The sequence below is a fragment of the Pristiophorus japonicus genome, chromosome 30 (assembly GCF_044704955.1).
Source record: "Pristiophorus japonicus isolate sPriJap1 chromosome 30, sPriJap1.hap1, whole genome shotgun sequence".
In the NCBI taxonomy this organism is placed as follows: domain Eukaryota; kingdom Metazoa; phylum Chordata; class Chondrichthyes; family Pristiophoridae; genus Pristiophorus; species Pristiophorus japonicus.
In genome coordinates this window covers 2,818,356-2,834,246 of record NC_092006.1, presented here as the reverse complement: position 1 = coordinate 2,834,246, position 15,891 = coordinate 2,818,356, and the positions used below count along the sequence as shown (strand labels likewise).

General features: G+C 56.2%; 1 protein-coding gene across 1 annotated transcript; it reads left to right on the top strand.

The window, feature by feature from the left end:
- Positions 1-2,004: 2,004 nt before the first annotated feature.
- On the top strand, positions 2,005-15,310 carry ecm1b (extracellular matrix protein 1b). The gene is made up of 6 exons (XM_070868538.1): positions 2,005-2,114; positions 9,047-9,375; positions 10,020-10,439; positions 11,366-11,586; positions 13,251-13,338; positions 15,082-15,310. The coding sequence occupies exons 1-6, from the start codon at positions 2,054-2,056 to the stop codon at positions 15,223-15,225; spliced, it is 1,263 nt and encodes a 420-aa protein (XP_070724639.1). The 5' UTR covers positions 2,005-2,053; the 3' UTR covers positions 15,226-15,310.
- The last annotated feature ends 581 nt before the right edge of the window (positions 15,311-15,891 follow it).

Sequence of the window (15,891 nt, the reverse complement as noted above, 5' to 3'; positions counted from 1 at the left end):
GTCAGTCTGTGACCTGTCCTTTATTCCTTAGCACTCAAGTGATGAAGGTGGGCGGAGCTTCCCCTTTTATACCTGAAGGTCCAGGTTAGGAGTGTCTCCCACCTAGTGGTCAGTGTTCTCACGGTGTACAACTTAGGTCAGATTATACATGGGTTACAATGCTGGTTGAATACATGACAGACACTGCCCTGAGGAACTCCTGCAGCGATGTTCTGGGGCTGAGATGATTGGCCTCCAACCACCGCAACCATCTTCCTTTGTGCCGGGTATGACTCCGGTCAGTGGAGAGTTTTCCCCGATTCCCATTGATTTCAGTTTTACTGGGGCTCCTTGATGCCACACTCGGTCAAATGCTGCCTTGATGTTGAGGGCAGTCACTCTCACCTCACCTCTGGAATTCAGCTCTTTTGTCCATGTTTGGACCAAGGCTGTAATGAGGTCTGGAGGCGAGTGGTCCTGGCGGAACCCACACTGAGCATCGGTGAGCAGGTTATTGGTCAGTAAGTGCCACTCGATAGCACTGTCAACAACACCGTCCATCACTTGTTGACAATTGAGAGTAGGCTGATGGGGTAATTGGCTGGGTTGGCTGTGCCAGAACAGCTTGGCTAGAGGTGCAGTGAGTTCTGAGAGAGGGCCGCACTGTCGGAGGGGCAGTGCTGAGGGAGCGCCGCACTGTTGGAGGGGCAGTGCTGAGGGAGCGCCGCACTGTCGGAGGGGCGGTGCTGAGGGAGCGCCGCACTGTCGGAGGGGCAGTGCTGAGGGAGCGCCGCACTGTCGGAGGGGCAGTACTGAGGGAGCGCCGCACTGCCGGAGGGGCAGTACTGAGGGAGCGCCGCACTGTCGGAGGGGCAGTACTGAGGGAGCGCCGCACTGTCAGAGGGGCAGTACTGAGGTAGTGCCGCACTGTCGGAGGGACAGTACTGAGGGAGTGCTGCACTGTCGGAGGGGCAGTACTGAGGGAGTGCTGCACTGTCGGAGGGGCGGTACTGAGGGAGCCCTGCACTGTCGGAGGGACAGTACTGAGGGAGTGCTGCACTGTCGGAGGGGCAGTACTGAGGGAGTGCTGCACTGTCGGAGGGGCGGTACTGAGGGAGCCCTGCGCTGTCGGAGGTGCAGTCATTCAAATGAGACGTTAAACTGAGACCCCATCTGCCCTCTCGGGTGGATGTAAAAGATCCCACGGCACTATTTCGAAGAAGAGCAGGGGGAGTTCTCCCTGGTGCCCAGGGCTAATATTTATTCCCTCAAACATAACCACTTGCATTTATATAGCGCCTTTATCGTAGTAAAACGTCCCAAGGTGCATCACAGGAGCGTTATCAAACACAATTTGACACCGAGCCACATAAGGAGATATTAGGTCAGGTTGGTCAAAGAGGGAGGTTTTAAGGAGCAGCTTAAAGGAGGAGAGAGAGGCGGAGAGGTTTAGGGAGGGAGTTCCAGAGCTTGGGGCCCAGGCAGCTGAAGGCACAGCCGAGGTAGGTCATTATCACATTGCTGTTTGTGGCAGCTTGCTGTGTAAAAATTGGCTGCTATGTTGCCTGCAGCACTGCACAGCACAGCAAGAGAGTACCTCATTGGCTGTGAAGCGGTTTAGGACGTCTTGAGGTCATGAAAGACGGCTGTGTATATATATTTTTTACTTGGCTACCTTCCTCTTACACATTTGGGTGAAAACAGACAGATTTATTCGTGATGCACTACATGGTTGAATAGCCCTTTAAATATCCCTTGGAATCGTAGAGTCCAGGGCCACCCAGGTAGCTTGTGACTCCGGGGATGTTGTGTTGGTACGATTACCCTGAGTGAACCCCTTTGGGCAGTTTGAGTGCCTTATTATCCAGTCGAAGGTGTGGCGGGATTGGGAAATGCATGAATGTGAACCAAACCGGTTTTTAATTTGTATCTCTGCCCTTGACAAATTGGGAGGAGTTGCAAAGACTGACAAATGCTACAGGGTTATGAAATCGTGCCTCCGCCCGCTATATATATACAACCCACTGCTGCTGTCAGCACTGAGACACAAGGAGAGGCTGAGACTAGGATCAAGATGTGGAGAATAATCCTCGCCACCCACTTCCTGCTCGCTTCTTTCTCCTTCGCCGAAAGTCGTAAGTGTCCCCGACAGATATCTGTTGTTAGATTTTGGAACTTGATGCAGAGTTTATACAAGGCGCGAAAGTTGTGAAAAAGTTTTGAAACTATTGCAAAGTTTTGGCAGCACAGGGAGCTTTTGTTCCCTCACAGCTCGGCAGTGGCTGCCTTGATTTTGGATTCTTCTAACTGAACCAGGCTCCCAGAGACGGACAAAACACTGGGGTTTCATCCCGCTCCTTGCTCGGGAACATTCCAGTGTGGGAATGGGATCTGATAGGGTGCGCTGAGCAGTGACCTAGAGCAGGAACCCTGTCCAGGATCAGTTCGTGCTGTCAGTGGGCAGCACTCTCTCCTCTGAGTCAGAAGGTCGTGGGTTCGTGTCCCACTCCAGGGACCAGAGCACATAAATCCAGGCTGACACTCCCAGTGCATTGCTGAGGGAGTGCCGCACTGTCGGAGGGGCGGCACTGAGGGAACGCCGCATTGTTGGAGGGGCAGCTCTGAGGGAGCGCCGCACTGTCGGAGAGACGGTACTGAGGGAGCGCCGCACTGTCGGAGGGGCAGTACTGAGGGAGGAAGGGCAATACTGAGGGAGTGCCGCACTGTCGGAGGGACGGTACTGAGGGAGCGCCGCACTGTCGGAGGGGCAGTACTGAGGGAGTGCCGCACTGTCGGAGGGACGGTACTGAGGGAGCGCCGCACTGTCGGAGGGGCAGTACTGAGGGAGCGCGGCACTGTCGGAGGGGCAGTACTGAGGGAGGAAGGGCAGTACTGAGGGAGTGCCGCACTGTCGGAGGGGCGGTACTGAGAGAGCGCCGCACTGTCGGAGGGACAGTACTGAGGGAGGAAGGGCAGTACTGAGGGAGTGCCGCACTGTCGGAGGGGCAGTACTGAGGGAGTGCCGCACTGTCGGAGGGGCAGTACTGAGGGAGTGCCATATTGTCAGAGGGACGGTACTGAGGGAGTGCCGCACTGTCGGAGGGGCAGTACTGAGGGAGTGCCATACTGTCGGAGGGACGGTACTGAGGGAGCGCCGCACTGTCGGAGGGGCAGTACTGAGGGAGGAAGGGCAGTACTGAGGGAGTGCCGCACTGTCGGAGGGGCAGTACTGAGGGAGCGCCATACTGTCGGGCAGGGTGGGGGAAGGGGGGGTAGGGGGAGTTTTCCCCGGCGTCTTGGGGCCAATATTTATCCCTCAACCAACATCACTAAAACAGATGATCCGGGTCATTATCACATCGCTGTGTGTGGGAGCTTGCTGTGTGCAAATTGAGATGCTGCGTTTCCCACATTACAACCGTGAGCACACTCCAAAAAAAGCGCTCAAGGTGGCAGGTGTACTGCAGGGACTGACGTACTCTCTGGACTGTGGGTCTTGCAGGAGAGTTGCATTGGGCTCCTGCAGCATTCCTGTTAATTAGTTCATGATTCACTCAACTTTTCAATCTCCGTCTCACACTTTCGCTTGCGTGCATTCTGACTCGTTCACTTTCTCTCTCTTCCTCTCCCTCACTCCCACTAGTCGTCGGAACAGGAGTAAGGCCATTCAGCACCCCAAACCTATCCTGCCGCAAAACTTCTGAACTGGACCTTAGTAACCTTCAACCACCCAGCTCACGCATCCTCTACTCTGCCTCGCCCTCTCTTGTACCTTCCCTCTCTCACTCCCCTCCTCTCTCACTCTCCCCTCCTCTCTCCCTCTGTCCCCTCCTCTCCCTCTCCCCCATCCTCTCTCTCTCTCCCCTCCACTCCCTCTCTCCCCTCCTCTCCCTCTCTCCCCTCCTCTCCCTCTCTCCTTTCTTCCCTCCCTCTCACTCCCCTCCTCTCTCTCTCTCTTTCCCTCTCCCCTCCTCTCTTCTCTCACTCTCCCCTCCTCTCTCCCTCTGTCCCCTCCTCTCCCTCTCCCCCATCCTCTCTCTCTCTCCCCTCCACTCCCTCTCTCCCCTCCTCTCCCTCTCTCCCCTCCTCTCCCTCTCCTTTCTTCCCTCCCTCTCACTCCCCTCCTCTCTCTCTCTCTTTCCCTCTCCCCTCCTCTCTTCTCTCTCTCTCCCCTCCTCTCCCTCTCTCCCCTTCTCTCCTCTCCCTCTCTCCCCTCCCTCTCTCCTTTCTTCCCTCCCTCTCACTCCCCTCCTCTCTCTCTCTCTTTCCCTCTCCCCTCCTCTCTTCTCTCTCTCTCCCCTCCTCTCCCTCTCTCCCCTTCTCTCCTCTCCCTCTCTCCCCTCCCTCTCTCCTTTCTTCCCTCCCTCTCACTCCCCTCCTCTCTCTCTCCCTTTCCCTCTCCCCTCCTCTCTTCTCTCTCTCTCCCCTCCTCTCCCTCTCTCCCTCTCTCCTCTCCTCTCCCTCTCTCCCCTCCTCTCCCTCGCTCCCCTCCTCTCCCTCTCTCCTCTCCCCTCCGCTCTCCTTCTCTCCCCTCTCTCTCCCCTCCCTCTCTCCCTCTCTCCCCTCCTCTCTCCCTCTCTTCCCTCCTCTTACTCTCTCCTCTCCCCTCCCTCTCCCTCATGCTCTTCCCCTCCCCACTCGCTCCACCCTCTGATATTCTCCCCGCATTCTTGGCCATGCCTTCTGTGGCCGGGTCCCCAAGCTCTGGAATTCCCTCCCTAAACCTCTCTACCTCTCTTTCCTCCTTTACGACGCTCCTTAAAACCTCCCTCTTTGACCCAGCCTTTGGGTCACCTGTGCAGCTCGGTGTTAAATGTTTAAAATCTCACAACGCTCCTGTGAAGCGCTTGGGACGTTTCACTATGTTAAAGGCGCTATATAAATGAAAAGTTATTGATGTCGTCCCACCCAATCCGACTCCCAGCCCCACACCTTGTGATTGATTCTAAATGCCCTCTATAAATAGCCCGAACCACCTACCCAGGAGCAAAAGGGACGGGCAATAATTGTAGCCTTGCATGTGACACCCAGATCATGATAACAAATTGAAAATAACTTCCTCCTCATTTTCCGAACACCTTTTCTCGGTTCCCACTCCCTTGCATTTCTGCCATTTGGGACCTCTGCCTCTCTCATCGGCTGTGCGTGTCTATAACCTGCGTGACCATTGCAGTCTATAATTAGAGGAGTTATTGTGCAGCGGAAGGAAGCTCCTGCCAAGTCCCACTGAGTCACCGTTTCCAGTTAGCGAGAGATTTAGCTGCGACTGAAATATTCTCAGTCATTCGTGTTCGATGTGACACACCCGGACTCCAGCTCACACACCCTCTACGCCTTTCGGATGAGACGTTGAACCCAGGCCCCGTCTGCCCTCTCGGGCGTGCGTAAAAGATCCCATGGGCACTATTTCGCAGAAGAGCAGGGGGAGGTTCTCCCCGGTGTCCTGGGGCCCAATATTTATCCCTCAATCAAAACAGATTATCTGGGTCATTGCCACATTGCTGTTTGTGGGAGCTTGCTGTGCGCAAATTGGCTGCCGCGTTTCCCACAGTGACTACATTCCAGAAGTACTTCATTGGCTGTAAAGCGCTTTGAGATGTCCAGTGGTTGTGAAAGGCGCTATATAAATCCAAGTGTTTCTTTTTTCCCCCAGGGTTAAGTTACGAGGAGAGATTACACAAACCGGGGCCGTATTCCCTGGAATTCAGAAGGTCAAGGGGTGATCTGATTGAAGTTTTCAGGATATTAAGGGGGAACAGAGGGGAGAGTAACAATGTCCCGTTGGTTGGGGCGTCTGGGACCAGGGGGGCAGAGTCTAACAATTAGAGCCAAGACTTTCAGGAGTGAAATTAGGAAATATTTCTACACACACAGGGTGGGAGAGGTTTGGAACTCTCTTCCGCAAACGGCAACTGATGCTGGATCAATTAATTTTAAATCTGAGATTGATAGCTTTCTGTTAACCAAAGATATTGAGGGATATGGGCCAAAGGCAGGTTGACAGCGTTAGGTCACAAATCAGCCGTGATCTCATTGAATGGCAGAGCAGGCTCGAGGGGCTGAATGGCCTCCTCCTGTTTCTTTATTTATATCGTGCCTTTCACTTGACGAGTACTTGAAACGAGAATGGTTTCTGTCTGTCCCTCCTATTTCTTATCCACATGCTGCCCCTTGGCGACATCATCCGAAAATACAGCGTGGGGTCCCACACACATAGGCTGACGACACTCAGCTCTACCTCACCAACACCTCTCTCACGACTCTTCCACGACCTGTGCTTTGTCCGGCTGCTTATCCCACATCCAGTACTGGATGAGCAGAAATTTCCTCCCACGAAATAGCAGCAGGGACCGAAGCCATTGATTTCGGTCCCTGCCACAATCTCCGTTCCCTGGCCATCGACTCCATCCCTGTCCCCGGCCATGGTCTGAGACCGACTGTTCGCATACTCACACAGAGAGCAGCTTCCGATCACACATCTGCACATATTTCCACCTCTGGAACATCGCCCGTCTCCGCCCCGCCCCAGCTCATCCGCTGCTGGAGCCCTCACCCGCCACCTTTGCCACTCCGAGACTTGACTATTTCAGCTCACTCTTGGCTGGCCTCCAATTTTCAATCCTTCATAAAACTTGAGCTCATCCAAGACTCGGCTGCCCCCCGTGTCCTAACTCACACCGAGTCCCGCTCACCCATCACCCCCTGTGCTCGCTGCCCCTGTGTCCTAACTCGCACCGAGTCCCGCTCACCCATCACCCCCTGTGCTCGCTGCCCCTGTGTCCTAACTCATCACCCCCTGTGCTCCCTGCCCCCGTGTCCTAACTTGCACCGAGTCCCGCTCACCCATCACCCCCTGTGCTCGCTGCCCCCGTGTCCTAACTCACACCGAGTCCCACTCACCCATCACCCCCTGTGCTCCCTGCCCCCGTGTCCTAACTTGCACCGAGTCCCACTCACCCATCACCCCCTGTGCTCGCTGCCCCCGTGTCCTAACTTGCACCCAGTCCCACTCACCCATCACCCCCTGTGCTCCCTGCCCCCGTGTCCTAACTTGCACCCAGTCCCACGCACCCATCACCCCCTGTGCTCCCTGCCCCCGTGTCCTAACTCGCACCGAGTCCCACTCACCCATTACCCCCTGTGCTCACTGCCCCGTGTCCTAACTCGCACCCAGTCCCGCTCACCCATCACCCCCTGTGCTCGCTGCCCCCGTGTCCTAACTCACACCCAGTCCCGCTCACCCATCACCCCCTGTGCTCCCTGCCCCCGTGTCCTAACTCGCACCGAGTCCCGCTCACCCATCACCCGCTGTGCTCGCTGCCCCGTTTCCTAACTTGCACCCAGTCCCGCTCACCCATCACCCCCTGTGCTCGCTGCCCCGTGTCCTAACTCACACCCAGTCCCGCTCACCCATCACCCCCTGTGCTCGCTGCCCCCGTGTCCTAACTCACACCCAGTCCCACTCACCCATCACCCCCTGTGCTCGCTGCCCCCGTGTCCTAACTCGCACCCAGTCCCGCTCACCCATCACCCCCTGTGCTCGCTGCCCCCGTGTCCTAACTCGCACCGAGTCCCGCTCACCCATCACCCCCTGTGCTCGCTGCCCCTGTGTCCTAACTCGCACCCAGTCCCACTCACCCATCACCCCCTGTGCTCACTGCCCCCGTGTCCTAACTCGCACCCAGTCCCGCTCACCCATCACCCCCTGAGCTCACTGACCCCGTGTCCTAACTCATCACCCCCTGTGCTCCCTGCCCCCGTGTCCTAACTTGCACTGAGTCCCGCTCATCCATCACCCCCTGTGCTCGCTGCCCCCGTGTCCTAACTCACACCGAGTCCCACTCACCCATCACCCCCTGTGCTCACTGCCCCTGTGTCCTAACTCATCACCCCCTGTGCTCCCTGCCCCCGTGTCCTAACTTGCACCGAGTCCCGCTCACCCATCACCCCCTGTGCTCGCTGCCCCCGTGTCCTAACACACCGAGTCCCACTCACCCATCACCCCCTGTGCTCCCTGCCCCCGTGTCCTAACTTGCACCGAGTCCCACTCACCCATCACCCCCTGTGTTCGCTGCCCCCGTGTCCTAACTCACACCGAGTCCCACTCACCCATCACCCCCTGTGCTCCCTGCCCCCGTGTCCTAACTTGCACCCAGTCCCACTCACCCATCACCCCCTGTGCTCCCTGCCCCCGTGTCCTAACTTGCACCCAGTCCCACGCACCCATCACCCCCTGTGCTCCCTGCCCCCGTGTTCTAACTCGCACCGAGTCCCACTCACCCATTACCCCCTGTGCTCACTGCCCCGTGTCCTAACTCGCACCCAGTCCCGCTCACCCATCACCCCCTGTGCTCGCTGCCCCATGTCCTAACTCACACCCAGTCCCGCTCACCCATCACCCCCTGTGCTCACTGCCCCGTGTCCTAACTCGCACCCAGTCCCGCTCACCCATCACCCCCTGTGCTCGCTGCCCCGTGTCCTAACTCACACCCAGTCCCGCTCACCCATCACCCCCTGTGCTCGCTGTCCCCGTGTCCTAACTCGCACCCAGTCCCGCTCACCCATCACCCCCTGTGCTCGCTGACCTACACTGGCTCCCGGTCTGGCAATGCTTCCATTTCAAAATTCTCATCTTTATTTACAAATCCCGCCATGGCCCTTGCCCCTCCCTATCTCAGTAACCTCCTCCAGCTCTCTGACCCTCCGAGATCTCTGCGCTCCTCCAATTCTGCCCTCTTGCCCATCCCCCGATTTCCATCGCTCCACCATCGGTGGCCGTGCCTTCAGCTGCCTGGGGCCCCAAGCTCTGGAACTCCCTCCCTAAACCTCTCCGCCTCTCTCTCCTCCTTTAAGACGCTCCTTAAAACCGAGCTCTTTGACCCAGCTTTGGGTCACCTGTCCCTAATATCTCCTTCTGTGGCTCGGGGTCAGATTGAGTTGGAGAATCGCACCTGTGGGACATTAAAGGCGCTATATATATATATATATGCAAGTTACTTACGGCGTCCTCTTCAACGCCCGATATTAAATGGAGATTTTGTTTTTTTGCGCTGTTTTCTTAAAATAGATCACGAGGGGGCGGAGCCAGCTCACCATGCCATTTTCCAGCGCATCATCGAGCCGTCGGCGCCCTTGACCGAGCATCACGATGGGCGTCAGCACAGGATGGACGGGCCGATGGTGGCCTTCCCCCTGGCTCGCCCCAGCCCTGCCAACATCGCCGACCTCTGCCGGCACCTCGGGCACCGCCGGGTGTACGGGCGCGAGTCGCTGCCAAAGAGCGGGTTCAGCCACTTGCACCGCCAGGGGGACGCCATCAACCGGATGGAGGCCGGCTATGCCACCTGCTGCCGCCTGGCGAACGAGACCGAGAGACTGGCCTGCGCGATGACCGTGGTAAGTGATCCTCCCCCGCCGCCCCCCCCACTCCCCCCATCTCGCGGCGGGCCGCCCTTCCTAGCCTCCGGCCACACGGCTCCCATTCTCCTGACTCTCAGCGGAGGCTGCTCAGAGAAGGCTCACTCGGTTGATTCCCGAGATGAAGGGGGCTTGTCGTACGAGGAAAGGTTGAGCAGGTTGGGGCCTGTCGCCGTTGGAGTTTAGAAGAATGAGAGGCGATCTTATTGAGGCATATAAGATAATGAGGGGGGCTGGACAGGGTAGATGCAGAGAGGATGTTTCCCCCCTCGTGGGGGGAATCTAGAACAAGGTGGGCACATAGCCTCAGAATAAGGGGTCGCCCGTTTAAGACGGAGATGAGGAGGAATCTGGTGAATCTGTGGAATTCTCTGCCCCAGGGCGCTGTGGGGGGCTGGGTCATTGAATATATTCAAGGTGGAGCTGGACAGATTTTTGAGCGATAAGGGAGTGAAGGGGAGCGGGCGGGGAAGTGGAGCTCAGGCCAAGATCAGATCAGCCGCGATGCTATTGGATGGCGGAGCAGGCTCGAGGGGCCGAATGGCCGACTCCTGCTCCTGTTTCTTGTGCGCGTTGCTGTGAATGGCGATGTAATTGTGACCTGTTTGCGGCCCCCCCCACAGTGGCGGGATGAGCTAACCCAGTTCTGCGAGAAGGAATCCATGGTCAAAACCAGACAATATCACTGCTGCGTGGTGGCACAGGACGAACGCCAGCACTGTTTCGCCAGGGCCGGGGAGCCTCACGGCTACGGGCCCGTGGGTTCGCAGCAGGCGAAGGCGATGGTGGCGATGGCTCGGGGCCACTCGGCCCCGATGGAGATAAGGATGCCGGAGATCGCCTTCCCGCCCGCCGAACCGAACCAGCATAACATCCACAACATCTGCCACCTGAAGAAGTTCCGCCCCCACCATGACCTCAAGACCATGCCCCAGGTCGCCTACAATTGGCTGCTCCGTCGGGCCAAGGCCGTCAACCAGATGGAGGCCGCCTACAACAAGTGCTGCCAGGGCCCCGAAGCGTTGGACTGCGCGCACGAGCAAGTAAGGGGATGGGGTGGGGATGGGGTGGGGTGCTGCACTGTTGGAGGGGCGGTACTGAGGGAGCGCCGCACTGTCGGAGGGGCGGTACTGAGGGAGCGCCGCACTGTCGGAGGGGCGGTACTGAGGGAGCGCCGCACTGTCGGAGGGGCGGTACTGAGGGAGCGCCGCACTGTCGGAGGGGCGGTACTGAGGGAGCGCCGCACTGTCGGAGGGGCAGTACTGAGGGAGCGCCGTACTGCGCTGTCGGAGGGGCAGTACTGAGGGAGCGCCGCACTGTCGGAGGGGCGGTACTGAGGGAGCGCCGCACTGTCAGAGGGGCGGTACTGAGGGAGCGCCGCACTGTCGGAGGGGCAGTACTGAGGGAGCGCCGCACTGTCGGAGGGGCAGTACTGAGGGAGTGCCGCACTGTCGGAGGGGCAGTACTGAGGGAGCGCCGCACTGTCGGAGGGGCGGTACTGAGGGAACGCCACACTGTCGGAGGGGCAGTACTGAGGGAGCGCCGCACTGTCGGAGGGGCGGTACTGAGGGAGCGCCGCACTGTCGGAGGGGCAGTACTGAGGGAGTGCCGCACTGTCGGAGGGGCTGCCTTTCGGATGAGACGTTAAACCGAGGCCCCGTCTGCCCTCTCAGGTGGATGTAAAAGATCCCGGGGCCACTATTGGAAGAAGAGCAGGGGGAGTTCTCCCCGGTGTCCTGGGGCCAATATTTATCCCTCGACCAACATCACTAAAACAGATGATCCGGGTCATTATCACATTGCTGTGTGTGGGAGCTTGCTGTGCGCAAATTGGCTTCTGCGTGTCCCACATTACAACAGTGACCACAGTCCAAAAGTACTTCATTGGCTTTGGGACATCCGGTGGTCATGAAAGGCGCTATATAAATGCAAGTCTTTACTTCTCTCTCTCTCTCTCTCTCTCTCCCAGTGGATGAATGTGCTGTCTGAGTTCTGCAATAAAGAGTTCTCGGTGAAGGATAAACACTACCATTGCTGCAAGTCACACGGGCAGCACAGACTGGCGTGCTTCAGGGACGAGGCCCCTTACCCCAAATACGATCACGAGATTCAAACAATCAGCTTGATCCATGTGACGGAGCTGACAATGAGGATGGTGTGCCTGAAACCTCTCAAAGTACTGAGCAAAATGTAAGTGGCAAATTTTTAAAATCTTGTTCTCCCAGGGCAGGTACAGCACGGGGTTAGATACAGAGTAAAGCTCCCTCTACACTGTCCCATCAAACACTCCCAGGGCAGGTACAGCACGGGTTAGATAGAGAGTAAAGCTCCCTCTACACTGTCCCGTCAAACACTCCCAGGGCAGGTACAGCACGGGGTTAGATACAGAGTAAAGCTCCCTCTACACTGTCCCATCAAACACTCCCAGGGCAGGTACAGGGGGTTAGATACAGAGTAAAGCTCCCTCTACACTGTCCCATCAAACACTCCCAGGGCAGGTACAGGGGGTTAGATACAGAGTGAAGCTCCCTCTACACTGTCCCATCAAACACTCCCAGGGCAGGTACAGCACGGAGTTAGATACAGAGTAAAGCTCCCTCTACACTGTCCCATCAAACACTCCAGGGCAGGTACAGCACGGAGTTAGATACAGAGTAAAGCTCCCTCTACACTGTCCCATCAAACACTCCAGGGCAGGTACAGGGGGTTAGATACAGAGTAAAGCTTCCTCTACACTGTCCCATCAAACACTCCAGGACAGGTACAGGGGGTTAGATACAGAGTAAAGCTCCCTCTACACTGTCCCATCAAACACTCCCGGGGCAGGTACAGGGGGTTAGATACAGAGTAAAGCTCCCTCTACACTGTCCCATCAAACACTCCCAGGACAGGTACAGGGGGTTAGATACAGAGTAAAGCTCCCTCTACACTGTCCCATCAAACACTCCCAGGGCAGGTACAGCACAGGGTTAGATACAGAGTAAAGCTCCCTCTACACTGTCCCATCAAACACTCCCAGGGCAGGTACACGGGGTTAGATACAGAGTAAAGCTCCCTCTACACTGTCCCCATCAAACACTCCCAAGGCAGGTACAGGGGGTTAGATACAGAGTAAAGCTCCCTCTACAATGTCCCCATCAAACAATCCCAGGGCAGGTACAGCATGGGGTTAGATACAGAGTAAAGCTCCCTCTACACTGTCCCATCAAACACTCCCAGGGCAGGTACAGGGGGTTAGATACAGAGTAAAGCTCCCTCTACACTGTCCCATCAAACACTCCCAGGGCAGGTACAGGGGGTTAGATACAGAGTAAAGCTCCCTCTACACTGTCCCATCAAACACTCCCAGGGCAGGTACAGGGGGTTAGATACAGAGTAAAGCTCCCTCTACACTGTCCCCATCAAACACTCCCAGGGCAGGTACAGGGGGTTAGATACAGAGTAAAGATTCCTCTACACTGTCCCTATCAAACACTCCCAGGGCAGGTACAGCACGGGGTTAGATACAGAGTAAAGCTCCCTCTGCACTCTCCCACTCTACTCTGCAGAATTCATCGGGCTGGAATGCCTCTGATTATCATTTGCCAGTGACCCTCGCGGGAAGTTCGGGTAATGGCTGCTTTGGGCTGAGCTGTGAGGCCGCCGGCAGTCGAACAGCCTGCCAATATCTCTGACCAGGTTGACAGGTGGTGATTTTCCGCGTTAGGTGAGGCGACGGAGGGTCCTGTGGAACTGCGATCTGAGCATAAGGAGTGAATCGGTCGAGGTTGAGGAGATTGGGGAGGGCGGGGGACATATGTATTTCGAAAGAGAATTGTTTGCTGACTGAATTTGTTTCTCTTTATTTCGTTCAGGCCTGCAAGCCACCTGGTGAGGAAGATGCAGAAAAACTGCTGCTCCCATGAGACGATGGAGCAACGGGTTCAGTGTGGAATCGCAGAGGTCAGAACACGTCTTGTGTTACCATTTACTCCCTCCCTCTCCCGCCCACTCGCTGGCTGTTGCTCAGATGTGAAACGCAGGCCCCCCCCTCTGCTACGTGACACGAGGTGGCCATTTTATGTGTGGCCCTCCCCCCGGGATGTATTTGCTGACCGCCTATTCGACTGTGTGAGGCGTCACGGACAGGCCAGATCCCTGAGGCTGGTACCTTTCTCCTGGCCTGGAGTCCAACGTTAGTTCGTCAAGCACCACCGGCCTATCTCCGCATAGATCAGTGGTTTAACGCCAGGAAATTGCCTGATTTGATTGGCCAGTTGCATGGTGTCTTTCCCACGGCCAGCCACCAGGGGAGCTGTTTCCCCACATTCTTTTTGTCCCTCTACCTGATTGTTGCTCAGTGCTGTCCCCTGGTGGCCCGGTCAGGTTACAGCTGGGACAGTGTAGAGGGAGCTTTACTCTGTATCTAACCCCCTGTACCTGCCCTGGGAGTGTTTGATGGGACAGTGTAGAGGGAGCTTTACTCTGTATCTAACCCCCTGTACCTGCCCTGGGAGTGTTTGATGGGACAGTGTAGAGGCAGCTTTACTCTGTATCTAACCCCCTGTACCTGCCCTGGGATTGTTTGATGGGACAGTGTAGAGGGAGCTTTGCTCTGTATCTAACCCCCTGTACCTGCCCTGGGAATGTTTGATGGGACAGTGTAGAGGGAGCTTTACTCTGTATCTAACCCCCTGTACCTGCCCTCGGAGTGTTTGATGGGACAGTGTAGAGGGAGCTTTACTCTGTATCTAAACCCGTGCTGTACCTGCCCTGGGAGTGTTTGATGGGGACAGTGTAGAGGGAGCTTTACTCTGTATCTAACCCCGTGCTGTACCTGCCCTGGGAGTGTTTGATGGGACAGTGTAGAGGGAGCTTTGCTCTGTATCTAACCCCGTGCTGTACCTGCCCTGGGAGTGTTTGATGGGGACAGTGTAGAGGGAGCTTTACTCTGTATCTAACCCCCTGTACCTGCCCTGGGAGTGTTTGATGGGGACAGTGTAGAGGGAGCTTTACTCTGTATCTAACCCCGTGCTGTACCTGCCCTGGGAGTGTTTGATGGGACAGTGTAGAGGGAGCTTTACTCTGTATCTAACCCCCTGTACCTGCCCTGGGAGTGTTTGATGGGACAGTGTAGAGGGAGCTTTACTCTGTATCTAACCCCCCTGTACCTGCCCTGGGAGTGTTTGATGGGACAGTGTAGAGGGAGCTTTACTCTGTATCTAATCCCGTGCTGTACCTGCCCTGGGAGTGTTTGATGGGACAGTGTAGAGGGAGCTTTACTCTGTATCTAATCCCGTGCTGTACCTGCCCTGGGAGTGCTTGATGATTCCATTCACCGATGCTAATCATCATCATTATAGGCAGTCCCTCGGAATCGAGGGAGACTTGCTTCCACTCTAAAAGTGAGTTCTTGGGTGACTGAACAGTCCCATACGGGAATTACAGTCTTTGTCACAGGTGGGACAGATAGTCGTTGATGGAAAGGGTGAGTGGGGAGTCTGGTTTGCCGCACGCTCCTTCCGCTGTCTGCGTTAGGTTTCTGCATGCTCTCTGCGACGAGACCCGAGGTGCTCAGCGCTCCAATGCACAATGAGCAGGATATTTGGGAGTGGAAGTTGGGGGAATTGCACAGGAAGGTAATTTACATTGAACAGAATTGTTGGAGCCTCAAATTAAACATTGCCTATCTCATTTTCTACACAGAAAACGGCGTTCGCTGACGAGATGTGCGGTAGACATCGAGGAGATTGGAAAGATCGTATGAAGTGCTGTTCTAAGGATGCAGCCTCCTGCTTGGACTCTCATTACCTGGCGCACGTTCAGCTGGCCAAAAGGAAACGATACTGAGTGTCCTGGGGGAGGGGGGTTCGTAGGTGATGGCTTCACGCAGCTGAGCATTAAAATACGTAACATTAAATATTCAATGCTTTGATTTCTCTGGCTTGCATCTCCCTGCTTTTGGCTTCTGCTCGGCTCGTTTGTACTTCGCAGCCCCACGTCGCCATCCAATGGTTGCATTTGGGACTTGCCCGAGTGATGTGACGGGATGGACTGAGAGAGACAGAGAGAGAGAGGGACAGAGAGTGAGTGAGGGAGAGAGAGACAGAGAGGGATGGAGTGAGTGAGAGACTGGGAAGTGGGGGAGGGGGGGGGGGTGTGGGGGAGAGAGAGAGGGGGGGGGGGGAATGAAGAGAGTGAGTCAGTGAGTGACGGAGATGGAGAAAGTGAGTGAGAGACGGAGAGAGAAAAGAGGTGAGCGTGGGAGAGATGGAGTGAGCGAGTGAGAGAGGGATTGAGTGAGTGAGAGACGGAGAGAGAGGGAGATGGAGAGTGAGTCAGTGAGTGAGGGAGATGGAGAGAGTGAGTGAGAGACAGAGAGAGATGGAGAAACTGTGAGCGAGACGGAGAAAGTGAGTGAGAGAGAGAGATCCCACAATCACACATCCCTGAGATTTGGTCCATTCTGTCAATAAATTCTTGTATTCAGTTCCAGATGAAGCCAGTGATTTGTGT

Coding starts and splice junctions, on each gene's coding strand:
- ecm1b (XM_070868538.1), top strand. CDS start 2,054: ATGTGGAGAATAATCCTCGCCACCCACTTCCTGCTCGCTTCTTTCTCC. Junction 9,376..10,019: donor TGGCCTGCGCGATGACCGTG/GTAAGTGATCCT, acceptor CCCCCCCCACAG/TGGCGGGATGAGCTAACCCA. Junction 13,339..15,081: donor TTCAGTGTGGAATCGCAGAG/GTCAGAACACGT, acceptor TTTTCTACACAG/AAAACGGCGTTCGCTGACGA.